General features: G+C 47.1%; 1 protein-coding gene across 2 annotated transcripts in view; it reads right to left on the reverse strand.

The window, feature by feature from the left end:
• The window catches only part of LOC135220895 (ubiquitin carboxyl-terminal hydrolase MINDY-2-like), a gene marked incomplete at its 3' end in the record, with an annotated part of 112,734 nt that extends 104,714 nt beyond the window's left edge, over positions 1-8,020 (reverse strand). For both annotated transcript variants that reach the window (XM_064258509.1, XM_064258508.1), the window contains 1 exon segment: positions 7,294-8,020. In XM_064258509.1, the coding sequence (XP_064114579.1) occupies positions 7,294-7,539 (246 nt within the window). In that variant the 5' untranslated portion in view covers positions 7,540-8,020.
• Between the last annotated feature and the right edge of the window lie 6,438 nt (positions 8,021-14,458).

Here is a 14,458-nt window from a genome sequence, read left to right on the forward strand (position 1 = left end):
AAACTGGAGTATGCCAGGGAAGACTTCAACCCCTGCTCTTGTGCTTCGTCCTCTGATAAAACTGACAACACACCATTTTCCCCTCTTCCAGGGGTAGTTGTTTTCTTCAGGAACCCCATAAGTTACTGGAGCTGCTGCTTGAAGGGGCAAAATGGCAACTCATCTACAGCGCTGGACTTTGAATCCACAGAAGTCGATGTCAAAGCAGTAGCTGTCGAGCGGCTCTTCTTAGCCAACGAGCAACTAGTGGGCGAAGTGTTACGAGCTGAAGGAGACGAACGGGTCAAAACTCCTTTCGACATGCTATACGGGGAGTCGGAAGCACAAGAGTGTGAGTGCTGGTCAGATCTCGAGCACCTGTCGTCAGTCGGAAGTATATTCTCTGGAGATGACTGGCAATACTCCAGAAAATCTCGTGCAGGCACATAACTACAGGATGGTTGGCTCCCTTGACTTCTTTACTGGCGGAGTCGTACAGTCTGCAAAAGCAGCATGCCTCTTTTTAAAGGACGAAACACTGCATCATTCCACAATTGTTGTCTCTTATCAGGCGATGGCACATCCAAATCAGATGAAAACTGCACTTCACTCACATTTGCGCCTTTCCAGTGGCATTTAGTCGACACCCGTGAGTCAACAGGATTGACAGAGTCGGCGACTGCCCATGGGCAAACCCCCTCCAGTCTCCCTTCGACCTCCAGTATGTCTTCTCCCAGGTGCGGGGTAGCGGGACAGTGACCTTCGTCTAGCAGAAATGGGGGGACGGACAGCCGCCACCTCGGACACACTGACACTTTGTACAACACTGGTCTTATCACAGACACTCAACTTTTCCACCTAAAATGGCAATGGTGCTAGGATCAGAAGCATGGGCTACCTGGACTGGAGTGATTGGCAATGAAGTAGGAGGGCTATCAATAAGATAAATGTTAGATAAAAGAGGGGAAGAAAGAGAAGGCTTCTTCACCTCTAAAGGCAAAGGAGTTGTCTCAACACTAGTCTTACTACCAGCTCTAAGAGCTGCTTTCCTCTTTCTATCTTTCTCCATCATATCTAAATGAGCCTTAAAAGTCACCCACCCCTGCACATCTAAATCCTGGCACTCAACACAAGTTGAGTCTTTACTACAGCATTGTCCCGTACACTTGACGTACTTGAGGTGTGTGTCATAACAAAGCTTAGCCATCCTAGTCTTGCAGCCATCGCTGCAAAACCTAACTGAAGACAAACTACAGTCTGACATTCTAAGATAAATTAACAGCTAACAAAGCAGCTACACCGGAAACACAACCAAGAAATTTGTACTTCACCAAAAACGATAAAAAATCCAAGATGGCGATGAAAGTTGATTGCATAGAAAACCACCAATGTTACTCCGTGGCCAGCAAAAAATGAATTGACAATAGCTAGCTCAGCAGTACCTGGTATTCCCAAAAGTGGGCAGGGCCTATATCACCTACACGTACGATGGCAGCACTGCCGCCACCAGGAAATTTGAATTTTCAAATGCCAGGTAAGAAAGTGCTTACAGCTTTGTAAATGTTCAGTAAGTCACTTATGTGAAATTATCAGTTATATTTAACTACTTCAAAAAATAATGGTTTACTAGCAAATATTCACCCTTGCAAGTAAGTTAACTTTTGTTAATGCCATGGCTTTGTTCCTAGGCCTAGGTGCTAGTTTTCCTTAGTTGCTTAAAACACATTATGTAATTCTTAACATTCACACCTCTGTACTACCAACAATTTGTGGCGAGAAAGCATATGAAGTTATGTATCTACATATTCTTACACTTCAGGTTTCCTTGAATTAGTTATAAACCAAATTCAAGTGGGACTTTTGATAAAATAGATCTTGACATTAATACCAACTTTAAATCATAACTGTTTCTTGGATATAATTTAAATTATCGTCATCTTTTATTACTCAAAGAACAGGTATGTAGTCTCTAAAAATTAATCCTTTAAATTAGAATGTATCTTGAAACCCTTCAATTTTTTTTAATAGGCTGACATGCCATTACTGGAACATATGGGAAGATTGAACATAGCCTACAACTCTAAAATTTCTAAGAAAGTTATTTGTTGAGCCTATTAGGTCTATGTATTGTTATATGTATGCTGTAGAGGTAGTTACGGTGACCACTTCTTGTTGCAAGTTGCGCAAGTTGGGTTTGGCAACACTGCCAACCTTGCCACACTATGCTTTGAGATAAGCAGTGCAAAAAAGTATGACTACAATATTTAATTCATTTCATATAAATTATGAATGATATACCAGGGAATAAAGATAACATGTTTATTACTCCTATAGTACTCAACATACATGTAATAAAAAAAGTTTAACACTTCTTGGCAACACATTTTCTGTTGCATCTGAGGTTTGGATAATACAAAAAGAATCATTTTGGTAAACCGCAGAGGTCGACCTTCTGAGACTGCTGGACATGCCCTGCTGTTCTCTGAGAAAAGCCTCTCTCTCAGAGGAGATACTTGATAGCCTCCAACCGTAAAGAGACAGGGATTCTACTGACTGGTGGAACCTTTCCGCATGCTGCTGACACAGGAGATGCTGCCAAGGGGGAATTTCCTTCGGAACGACAGCAGATCTGGAAACCATTCAGCCTGAGGCCACAGAGGGGCTACCAAAGTCAACCAGAGACCCTGCGAACTCATCAACCTGTTCAGAACCTGATGGATCAAACAAAACGGAGGGAAGGCATACATCTCCAGGTTGTCCCAGGGGTGTTGGAACGCGTCCTCTGCCAAAGCTAAAGGATTTGGGACCATTGAACAGAATATCTCTAGCTTCCTGATGAAGCGAGTCAGAAAAAGGTCCAACATGGGTCTACCCAAAACCTGGATACGCTTGTCTGCTACCACTTGATGAAGTGACCACTCGGTGCCTAGGATCTGATGCTGATGACCAAGTTTGTCTGCAACCACATTTAGTTTGCCTGGGATATACCTGGCGGAGAGCTCTGCCTAACTGTTGACCGCTTATTGGTAAACCTCGACAGTCAAGGCGTGAAGTTGACGAGAAACCAGGCCTTCAGTTTGTTCACATAGGCTACCACCATGGCGTTGTTCGACAGAGAATAACAGAATGACATTCTACCTTCTCCCCAAAACTCCTTCCGACCCAGAAAGGTTGCCTTCAACTCCAAGATATTGATATGTTGCTGCTTGTCCTCCAAACGCCTGAAGCGATGAAGTCGCCTACATAAGGCCGCCCAACCTGTGAGGGAGGCGTCTGAGAACAGAAGGAAGTCCGGTGGCAGAGAACATAGAGGGACATCCTTTGAAAGATTCTGGTCGTCCAACCACCAACAATCAGGTCCAGACAGAACCTAAGTAGACGATCCCTGTCCTGCAGCAGCTTTTCCCTGGAAACTGCCAAGACCAAGTAATTGTCGAGGTACCTCAGCGAACAGACCCCCTGAGCATGGGCCCAACTTGACACGAGAGAAGACCCTTGTGAACACTTGAGGGGTTGTTGTCAGCCCGAAGCATAGGACTTTGAGCTTGAAGACCTAGTCCCCAAGAGAGAAGTGAAGGAACTTCCTGGACGTTGGATGAACAGTGATTTGGAAGTATGATGTCGCCTTCCCTCACGGCTGCCAACACCGAGCGCAGGGTCTCCATCTTGAACTGTGCCTTTTGATGAAATGATTCAAGGTGGATAAGTCGATCACAGGTCTCCATCCTCCCAACGCCTTGAGCACCAAGATGTGACTGTAAAACCCCGGAGACGGACGCACCACTTCCTCTATAGCAACCTTGTCCAGCATCTTCTGCAGCTCCTTCCGAAGAGCCAAGAATTTCAGAGGATCTGGAGGATTTGCCTTCGTAAGCTGCGGTTTGTCCGACAGAGGAGGAGAGAAATCGAATAGCAGTAGGTATCCCACCCGAAGGGAATCTACCACTCATTTCTCCGCCCCATAACTCTGCCACTTGGCCCAATGGCCCGCTAGGCAACCCCCTCCGTGGCACTGGAGAGGGAGAGGCGCCTAACCTACCGACGGCCCCCTTTACCTCTGCCCCTTGGGCCCCTTCTTGGCCTAAAGGAACGAGAGCGAAAAGGATGTTGATCCTCTGACCAAGGCCGAGTCGAATGGGAAGGCCCTGCCGAACTCAAATTCCTCAACGGTCTACCAGGCAACGATCTCCTTGACTACTGCTGGACAGGGGAGGAGGAGGAGCCGGATGTCTCCAAGGAGGAGACTCCGACTTAGACACGGACTGGTGCACCAGCCTGTCTTTGGTGTCAGCCCGATGCTGGCCTATCGCATCTAATCAGCAGAAGGTTAGCCAATAAATTAACATTGAGGTGAGCCATATACGAAAACGTCTTGCCTCCGGACTGCAACAGATTGGCAAGAGAGGATGCAGTCACCAACCCTTCTGGGGACCTGTCAGAAGCTATCTTGGCAATGACCACAGACCAGAAGTCCAGCCAAGAAACCGTGAGCAACATGGAGGCTGCCGTAGATTCCAATGCTGAGGCATCCTGCAGAGACAAGGACAGAGCCACTGACCTCACCTGCTCCAAAGTCAATTCCTGGTTTAGGTGATGACATCTGGGTTAAGATGGCGCGACATAAAAAAAGTAGAGTTCGTAGCAAAGTACTTCCTAGCCCCGTGAGAGGCAGGAGTAGTAGCTTGGCAGAGCCCCTAGAGCGAAGCGAACCGTCCCGGTCCGAAACAGAGGCGTTAACCCTATACAAGATTAACTGGACGTGCCCCGATATGGGAAGCTGGAGAGATGATTTGGTATCCTGCATAGCTCCCACCAAGGCTTCCAAGCAAGAAGGAGGGAAGACAACCAAGCCTGAGACCTACTTTCCAAACTGTTGAACCCACAAATGAGATCAACAACTTCCAAAAAGGAAGAGAAAAACTCTTGCGTGTCTCCCTCCTCCTGCTCCGGCAAAGGAGACCGACTATGAGAAGGATGTGTAGGCTCCTCTAAGGCACCTTCTTCATTAAAATTAACGGCAGGATCAGCAGCCAAACAGCCCGAAACACCAACTAGCCTGTCTGGGCTGGGTCCATGCATCGGCTCCTGAGACGAACCCACTATAACACTAGGAACATCACTACGTTCTCCTCCAACAGATGATTCATTAACATGTCTGTGAATGGTCACGGGCATGGCTGACTTACGAACGTGAGTAGAAGAGGAATCCCGAACACTCGAGATCGAAGGAGAATCCTCAAGAATCGAACTCTTACAAGCATCAGTGAGAGGGGCAGGCAAACACTCCTACTGCAGCAACTTCGCGCTCACCACCTTCGACCTATTGACAGGCGCCTTGAGATCCTCACAGTGACAAATAGGCCTTGGAGAAGAAGGAGCACTTGCATCACCTGCACAGACAGGGGAGGTTGCAACACACTCGCAATGTGCATGGACGGGGGAGGTTGCAACACACTCGAGGCGTGCACGGACGGGGAAGTTGCAACACGCCCACGACTCGATGCAAAGGACGAAGCAGCCACTGCAGATTACACAAGGGAAGATACACCAACACTCCCCAAGCCAACACTCTTGAGAACTCGTTTGCGTAGTTCCTCCCTCGTAGGCGAAGAAAGAGCAAAGTCCTTGGCCTTTCAACGCTTGATACGCCGACGTGGTGTAGAAGGGGAAGAGGGAGAAGACAGTACTGGTTCCTTAAGCAATCTCTTCGCAGGAGGCGGGGACGAAGCAACACGTTTCTTCCATCCTCCCAACCAACAAGGCAGCCAACTTAACATCCAACCTCATAAGCACTGCCTGGCATATAACCACAGACAGATCTGCAAGAGAAGGCTCTGACGACATGGAAGAGACAAGTAGCGAACTGGGCGGCAGAGATGACATCACGACAAAGAGAGGCAGTGCTCAGAAGATGACTGGGAGTGACGTCACAAGTGGTGATGACGTCACTGCTTCCCCTCGGTGTGAAGGGGAAGAGACGCCACTGGCGGAGGAATACACGACGGATCCCGTGATGTTTTTTCATCACAGCAGACGCCACAGCTTCCATCCGACTCGAAGAAGAAGCGGCAACAATCACTGGCGGAGCAATACAAGATGGCTGACTTCTGCTACCCACGAAGACAAGGACGGGAGGAGAGGGGGGGACGGCCTTGCCAGCCTGACAGGGTACCCCCTTGCCCGAGCGTCTTCCAATTGCCGCCATCTTGGACGCCTCCAACTCTGGAAGAAAAGAGAATGATGAAAAAAGCCTCCCCCTTCCCATGAATCATTTTTAATTCCCGAAGAAGAAGGGGCAACATTACAAACATCAGCCTGGTGGCCTCCCGATACTTCCAGCAACGAATCAATGGAAGAAAAGGAAGGAGATACAGGAACAACTCTACTATGAGGGTTGAATACTGCAGGAGAGGAAGAGGAAGAGGCAAAAAACCTTCCCATGAAGGAAAAGTTGAAACCCTCCGAAGTTCTCTCTTGCTAAAAAAAGACTTCTACTCCTCTTAGGCCATGCCCAGCATTCTGTGCAAGGATCGTTAGTACAAAAATTAGAACGGCATCTACTGCATGAGATGTGGGGGCGAGTCACAGCCGAAGCCAAAAACGAGAACACGGAAAACCTGGAATTCCGGGGCCACATTGACGAGGTCGAGAAGGAGCAGATGAAGCCATATTATCAACCACACACACACACACACACACACACACAACACAAGCAAAACAGGCAATGAACCAGGTAAAGGCAAAGAGAGGTAAACACGACTCTCGCCCAGGTGGTCAAAGAAAAGACTGATGCATGATCGTAGGTGGATGGTCTTCAACCATCCTTCACCTGATCTACACATGCGTTGCCAGATATCACAAGATTCCTTGCTTTCTTCTGTTTTTTAACCGGATCCAGATAGGTGCTAGAAATTATCCCATTGTTAAGACCGAAAGTTTGTTCGCGTATGAACAAAGAATCATTTGAGCATGTCTGTACAAGTCTGGACTTATTCATTGCCAGAATTTTCTTGGACCTACTTAACATGATTAAAAGGGCATGAACCAATTGAAAACTGACTACAAACATCTAAATTTACAAAACTAAAACAAATATATTAAAATCAACTATTCAGCTACCTCCGAGACCAACAGAAGGCTGGAGACTGCCCTGCAAGTATTATACTACTCAATACCTTGAACAACTCTTTGGGACAAGCAAGCATTCCATCATTTCTATTCATTTGGATAATGGCTATTTATTTTAAAATCTGTAAATTAAAAAGTAATAACATAAGTAATGAAAACTGAAAAATGTAAACCTTTTGTTCTTACCTTTAACAACATAACGTTAACAATGGCCAGTAGTGGACAAGGTCCATTGTTATTCTGAGTAATGATTGGGACTTCTATATCCTGCCACTTAATTTTCTTAATTTTGTGTACAACACTAGAAGGATCAACTGGTTGAGTTTCAGGACTGGACTTCTCACGCTTTTCTTCCTCTGGAGCCGATGAGGAAGTTTGTAAAGGTAAAGCTGGAGTGTTCAGGGTTTCTTCTACCTCTGGGAGAATTCCCATGGATGGAAGTACTGACTCTTCTTGGTTAGAGCCAGTAAAAGCACCACTACACTCACTTTTCTCATGATCAGTTTCCTTCTCATCATTTAATTTTCCTACCCTATCAGACAATCTCTCTACCACACTACTGTCCTGATGATGCTCTGATCTTTCTGTGAGAAGGTCTGGAAGTCCTGCTACATGTCTATGACTTAATTGGTCATTAACCGTAGGAACTATGGTTAGATTTTCAAGCACTTTATGGTTATTATCCTTCTGTGACAGAGAGGGAACACTTGGGTTTTGTAAAGGCACCGAAGAACACTGTCTTCCATTATCAAGTGTACTGCCTGATACAGAAGACTGGGAAACATTACTACACAAGTCCTGTGGCTGATCACTTCTGGCAAATGCATCACTACCTGTGGCTGACGCAGAGCTGTTTACACCTGATAGATGCTCTGAATTTTCCTTCCCTGATTCACTTCCATCACATAATGGCTTATCTGGAACATAAAGAAAATCACATTACTACAAGTGGTAACACAAAATAAGACATCTCAAATCATCACCATCATTTAGCTTTTAGTAGCAACAATAGTATAGGCATTAACACAAAGAAATGTTTTCTACATCTGAATTCATTAAACCACTCATGACTTTACAGCTTGACATATTTAATCATTTGTTTCTCACACAGCTTCCTTTGTTTTGTGTGTATATTTGGCACTTCACCCTTACTGAGTGCACTAAGCTAATCAATTTTTCCCACATCCACAAACACCAGCATCCAAGTGTCCTTCCTTAAACATGATTAGATGGGTATGGGTAAGCAAAATCAATAAACCTGGTCTGCCTGGACAATAACCACTTAATAAGCTAAACAATAAAAATTACAAATTTTCCAAGACAATTTGTATTTTTCATAGCTACAAACCCGAGGTCTTAACAAGAGGATAATTTCTAGCTCCTAGCTGGATCCAGTTAAATCGCAGATGAAAGCAAGGAATCTTGTGAGATCTGGCAACACATGCGTATATCGGGTGAAGAGTGGCACCTATGCCACCGCATCAGTCTTTCCCAACTCAGGATGTCTTAGCAGACAGAGGGGCAGCAAGAGGTGGGCAGTACAATGTTAAAACCTCAGGTTTGTAGCTATGAAAAATACAAATTGTGTTAGAAAATCTGTCATTTGTTCATACCCACCAGTCCAGTTCCAGAAGAATTAACTTCCAGGGAGGGACTGAAGCCTGTGAGAAGCTAGATAAACTGATATCTAACTACCCAGACACTGAGTAACGTACAATGATATATGAGAGAATCATTGTACTATAAGGAAGATGAGAGAAACTTTGACTGTCCAATAGCAAACCAACACACCAGGGTTTGTTACTGCTTTGAACTCCCCCCTTGCCAAGGAGTGGGAATAGAGGGTTGGATACTTGTATACCAAACAAACACACTATCAGTATGACTACTTTACTCCCCTGTATCAAACCAGTCCAGTGTATGACGTGTCTATTCCTCAACCCACCCAAAGGAAGAAGGAAAGGTACAAGAGAAAGAAAGAGACCAGCCAACTCACTCATTCTCTCATCCACACAATCATCTTGGGTAAGATACAAAAGTGCCCTGTTAAGGGCAACTAAGAGTTACACAACCTGTTGGGCAGCCACCACAGAACCCAGGGAAAACGTGTCTGTAGATCTGTGGGCAACATCCTTAAGACAGAAAGAGGTGACCGTGGACTGGCATAACCAAGTATCAGTGCTCAGCACTCTATGTACAGCCAAGTTCTTTTTCAAAGCCAGAGAGGGACCAATACCCCTAACATCATGTGCTCTAGCCTGCACAGACATGGTGGCGGAATCATCAAGAGTCAAGTATGCCTGTCTGATGGCTTCTCGTATCCAAAAAGAGATAGTATTCTTTGACACCTATCTTTGTATGTCCTGTGCTAACAAAAAGTCTGCGGCAGCCTGGCCTAAGGTGCCGTGTCCTTTTAAGATAGCAACGCAGGGCCCGGACAGGACACAACAAAAGCTCTCGAGCATCACTACCCACAAAGTCATTCAGTGATGGAATGGAAAATGAAGTGAACCTATCATTGTACACAGAGGGATTTTGGATCTTGGCCACGAATTCCAGGACAAAATCGAAGGACACCGTCCCCCAACCGCTTGTGTGCTTCACATCATAGCTCAGACATGGAGCTCTCCTACCCTCTTCGAAGATGCCAAGGCCAGGAGGAAAACTGTCTTGAGCGTCAAGTTCCTGTCAGATGAGCGACGCAAAAGCTCATATGGACCCTTAGTGAACCTCTTGAGAACCAAGGAAACATCCCACATCAGAGGATTGAGCTCCCTAGGAAAACTCTACTGCTCAAATCCCTTAACTAGCAAGGAAAGTTCCCGGGAAGAGGAGATGTCAATATACCTCTAAGGCGTAACACTAAACTCAGGGCAGCCCTGTATCCTCTAATGGCAGAAGCAGATAAACATTACTCATCTCTGAGCAAGGTTAAAAAGTCTCCTATTCGCTGAATAGAGGTTGCGAGTAGAGAAAACCCCCGTTTAAGACGCCAATCACAGTAGATTGACCATTTGCCTTGGTAAACCGCAGAGGTCGACCTTCTGAGACTGCTGGACATATGCCCAGCTGTTCTCTGAGAAAAGCCTCTCTCTCAGAGGAGATACTTGATAGCCTCCAACCGTAAGATGACAGGGATTCTACTGACTGGTGGAACCTCTCTGCATGTGACTGACACAGGAGATGCTGCCAAGGGGGAATTTCCTTCGGAACCTTCGACAACAACGACAGCAGAGGGACTACCAAAGTCATCCAGAGACCATACAAACTCATCAACCTGTTCAGAACCTGACGGATCAAACAAAACGGAGGGAAGGCATACACCTCCAGGTTGTCCCAGGGGTGTTGGAACGCGTCCTCTGCTAATGCTAAAAGATCTGGAACCACTGAACAGAATATCTCCAGTTTCCTATTGAATTGAGTCGCAAAAAGATCCAGCATAGGTCTCCCCCAAACCTGGAAGAGCCTGTCTGCTACTACTTGATGAAGGGACTACTTTGTGCCTAGAATTTGATCCCGACGACTGAGTTTTTCTGCGACCACATTCCGTTTGCCTGGGATATACCTGGCTGAGAGCTCTACCGAATTGCTGACCGCCCACCGGTGAACCTCGACGGTCAAGGTGTGAAGTTGACGTGAAACCAGACTTCCCTGCTTGTTCACATAGGCAACCACCATGGTGTTGTCCAACATGAGAATGACAGAATAACCCTCTACCTCTCCCAAACTCCTTCAGACCCAGGAAGGCTGCCTTCAACTCTAAAACGTTGATATGCTGCTGTTTGTCTTCCAAACTCCAATCGCCTGAGGCAATGAGGCTGCCTAAATGAGCCCCCCAACCTGCGTGGGAGGCGTCTGAAAACAGAAGGAAGTCTGGTGGGAAAGAATGCAGAGGGACACGCCTCAAAAGATTTTGGTCGTCCAATCACCTTCTCTCAGTTCCAAAGACAGAGGAATTTTTAACAGGGGGTGAATCCCCCACCAGAGACCAGAATTCCCCTACTCCATTGTAGAGACCGAAGATGAAGACCACCATGAAGTACCAGTTTCTCCTGGGAAGACAAAACTCTCAGAAGAACCTGCCACTCATGAGCTGACTCATGTGGTTCCGAGAGAGGAAGTCGCGTACCAACACTCCCAACTTCTCCAACCTCTGATCTGATGGGGAAACTCTTGCAACTGCCATATCAATGACCATGCCCAGGTAGAGAATCTTTTGACTGGGTACGAGGTTTGACTTTTCGTGGTTGACTACGATGCCCAGTTCCAGACAAAACCAAAGCAGACAATCTCTGTCCTGCAGCAGCTTTTCCCTGGAACCTGCTAAGACTAACCAATCGTCAAGGTACCTCAGCAAACGGATCCCCTGAGCATGGGCCCAACTTGATACGAGAGGGAAGACCCTTGTGAACACTTGAGGGGCTGTGGTCAGCCCGAAGCACAGGACTTTGAACTCAAAAACCTTGTCACTGAGAAAGAAGCGAAGGAACTTCCTGAACGTTGGATGAATAGGGATTTGGAAGTATGCGTCCCTCAAGTCTATCAACAGCATGAAGTTGCCTTCCCTCACAGCTGCCAACACTGAACGCGGGGTCTCCATCTTGAACCGTGTCTTCCTGATGAAGTGATTCAAGGTGGATAAGTCGATCACAGGTCTCCAACATCCCGATGACTTGGGCACCAAGAAGATGTGAGCCAAGAACTTCAGAGAATCTGGAGGATACGCCCTCCTGAGCTGCGGCTTGTCCGAGAGAGGAGGACAGAAGTCGAATGGCAGTAGGTACCCCACCCAAAGGATCTCTACCACCCACTTCACTGCCCCGTAACTCTGTCACTTGGCCCAATGGCCTGCCAGGCAACCCCCCACCCATGGCACAGGAGGGAGAGGCACCTAACCTACAGACGGCCCCCTTTACCTCTGCCCCTGGGGCCCGATCTCGGTTTAAAGGAACAGGAGTAAAAGGGACGTTGGTCCTCTGACCTAGTCTGGGACTAACGGGGAGGCCCTGCCGAAACTGAACTCCTCAATGGCCTACCAGGCGACAATTTTCATGACTGCTGCTGGGCAGGGGGATGAGGAGGAGCAGGACGTCTCCAAGGACAAGACTCCGACTTAGACAGCCGGGTGCACCAATCTGTTCTTGGTGTCAGCCCGGCGCCGGTCTATCGCATCCTCCAGCTCGGTCCGAGGGAACAAAAATTGAGACTTCAACAGATCCCCATTCCTCAACGCCAGCAAGGACTCAGGGTCGACTGATCTTTCCATCCTGAATAAAGCCGCATCTCTTCTAATCAGAAAGTTAGCCCATAAATTAACACTAAGGTGAGACATATACAAAAACACCTTGCCTCTAGACTGCAAAAAACTGGCATGAGAGGACAACACACCAACCCTTCTGGGGACCTGTCAGAAGCTATCTTGGCAATGACCATAGACCAGAAGTCCAGCCAAGAAACTGCAACATGGAGGCTGCCATAGATTCCAAAACTGAGGCATCTTGTAGAGACAACGATGGAGCTACCAACCTCACCTGCTCCAAAGTCAATCCCGGCTTCAGGCGAATGGTGTCCGGGTTAATTAAGATGACATGACATCAAAAAAGCAGTTTGAAGCATAGTAATTCCTATGCCTTGTGAGAGGCAGGGGTAGCAGCTTGGCAGATCCTCTAGAGCGAAGCAAACCGTTCCGATCTGATATAGAGGCGTTAACCTTATGCAAGACCAATTAGACGTGCCCCGACAAGGGAAGCTGAAACGAAGACTTGGATGCTGTGTAGCTCCCAGCCAGGCTTCCAAGCAGGAAGGAGTTCCCTGGGGGGGGCAAGACCTCTCAAACCTCCTCATAAGGAGGGATATTTCCATGGAAGAAGAAATGTCCACAGCCCGCAGCTTCAGGACTAAGGCCAAAGTAGCCCTACAGCCCTTACTGCCGAAATGGAGAGGAGCTTCTCTCGGTGAAGAGAGACTAAGAAATCCGCGACCTGCTGAAGAGTGGCTCTGAGCATAGAGACCCCATCTACGACATCAACCACAGAAGACAGACCACTTTCCCTGGTATACCTCTGCAGAGGACTGTCTGAGGTATCCTGCCATATCTGTTGCTGCTCGGCGAGAACCTCTCGCTAGCAAGGGAATGTACTGCCAGGTGGTACCGTTCCACGTCCGGTTGGCACAGCAGGTTGTGGCATAGGGGAATCTCTTGCGGTGCCTCAAAGAGAATAGCCAGCAGGTCCGGATACCTAACGGCTTGAGGCCATTTGAGAGCCACCAGAATCATCCAAAGGTTGCTGGTAACCAGCGCCCTGCTGATCACCTTGCGAATCAAACAGAACGGGGGAAAGGCTTACACTTCGAGGTTGTCCCACGGATGTGAACTCGTCCTCTGCAGCTACTCATGGGTCCGGCACAACAGAGAAGAAAACTGGAAGTTTCCTGTTGTGCCAAGAAGCAAACAGATCCACTACTGAGTACCCCCACAGGTTTCGAGGCAGGGGAGCGGGACAGTGAACAGCAGGGATGGACAGTCACCCCCTCAGGAAACACCTCACTAGCACTTGCACTTGCACTTTGCACTGCCACACTTTTCTCTATGAAAGACTTCATGGAGGTACCTAACTCCATAGCAGTATTAGCTAAAATTTCAAAGCTCCTCTCAAACCTTGATTCAAGGCTGGCAATGGTGTTGGAAACTGCAACATGGGAAGCTGGTACAGGAGTTGGAAGAGAGGGGGTCGGAGGAATGAGGATAGGCGAAATATGACCTCTTGAGGGAGAAGAAACAGGAGTAGCGATTTCTGCTGACACAGGGGTAGAAGGCAAAGCTACAGAAACCTTACTATCTGCCCTAATTGCTGCTTTTCTCTTCCTATCTTGAATAACTTTCTTATTATGAGAAATAAAGTTTCCACTGCTCATCGTCCCACTCCTGACAAACAGAACACCTCAGCTCTTTAGAACACTCTTGCCCCCTACACTTAGTACACTTGGAGTGAGGGTCATAAACCTCCTTAACTAATCTAGTTTTGCAGCCCTCTGCGCAAAACCTCACCCTGGATGAACTAGAATCTGACATAATCGGGAAATAGGCAACAACTAATTTCAAAAAGGGTGACTAACAAAGCTAGCTCCTTGAAAATACACAGAAAACTGTACGTCACCAAAAATCCATGAACAGGCAAACAACCCTCCAAAGATGATGAAGAAAGCCAGCAGAGCTACCAGTGTCACTCGGGAGCCGGCAGAAATCCAATTGAAGAGGTGCGCTGATGTCATACCTGTTTACCAAAGGTGGGCGGTAACTAGTTACCTGCACTAAAGATGGCGGCACCATCGGGAAATTTGAAAGTTAGTC

This window comes from Macrobrachium nipponense, chromosome 2 (assembly GCF_015104395.2).
Source record: "Macrobrachium nipponense isolate FS-2020 chromosome 2, ASM1510439v2, whole genome shotgun sequence".
Lineage (NCBI taxonomy): Eukaryota > Metazoa > Arthropoda > Malacostraca > Decapoda > Palaemonidae > Macrobrachium > Macrobrachium nipponense.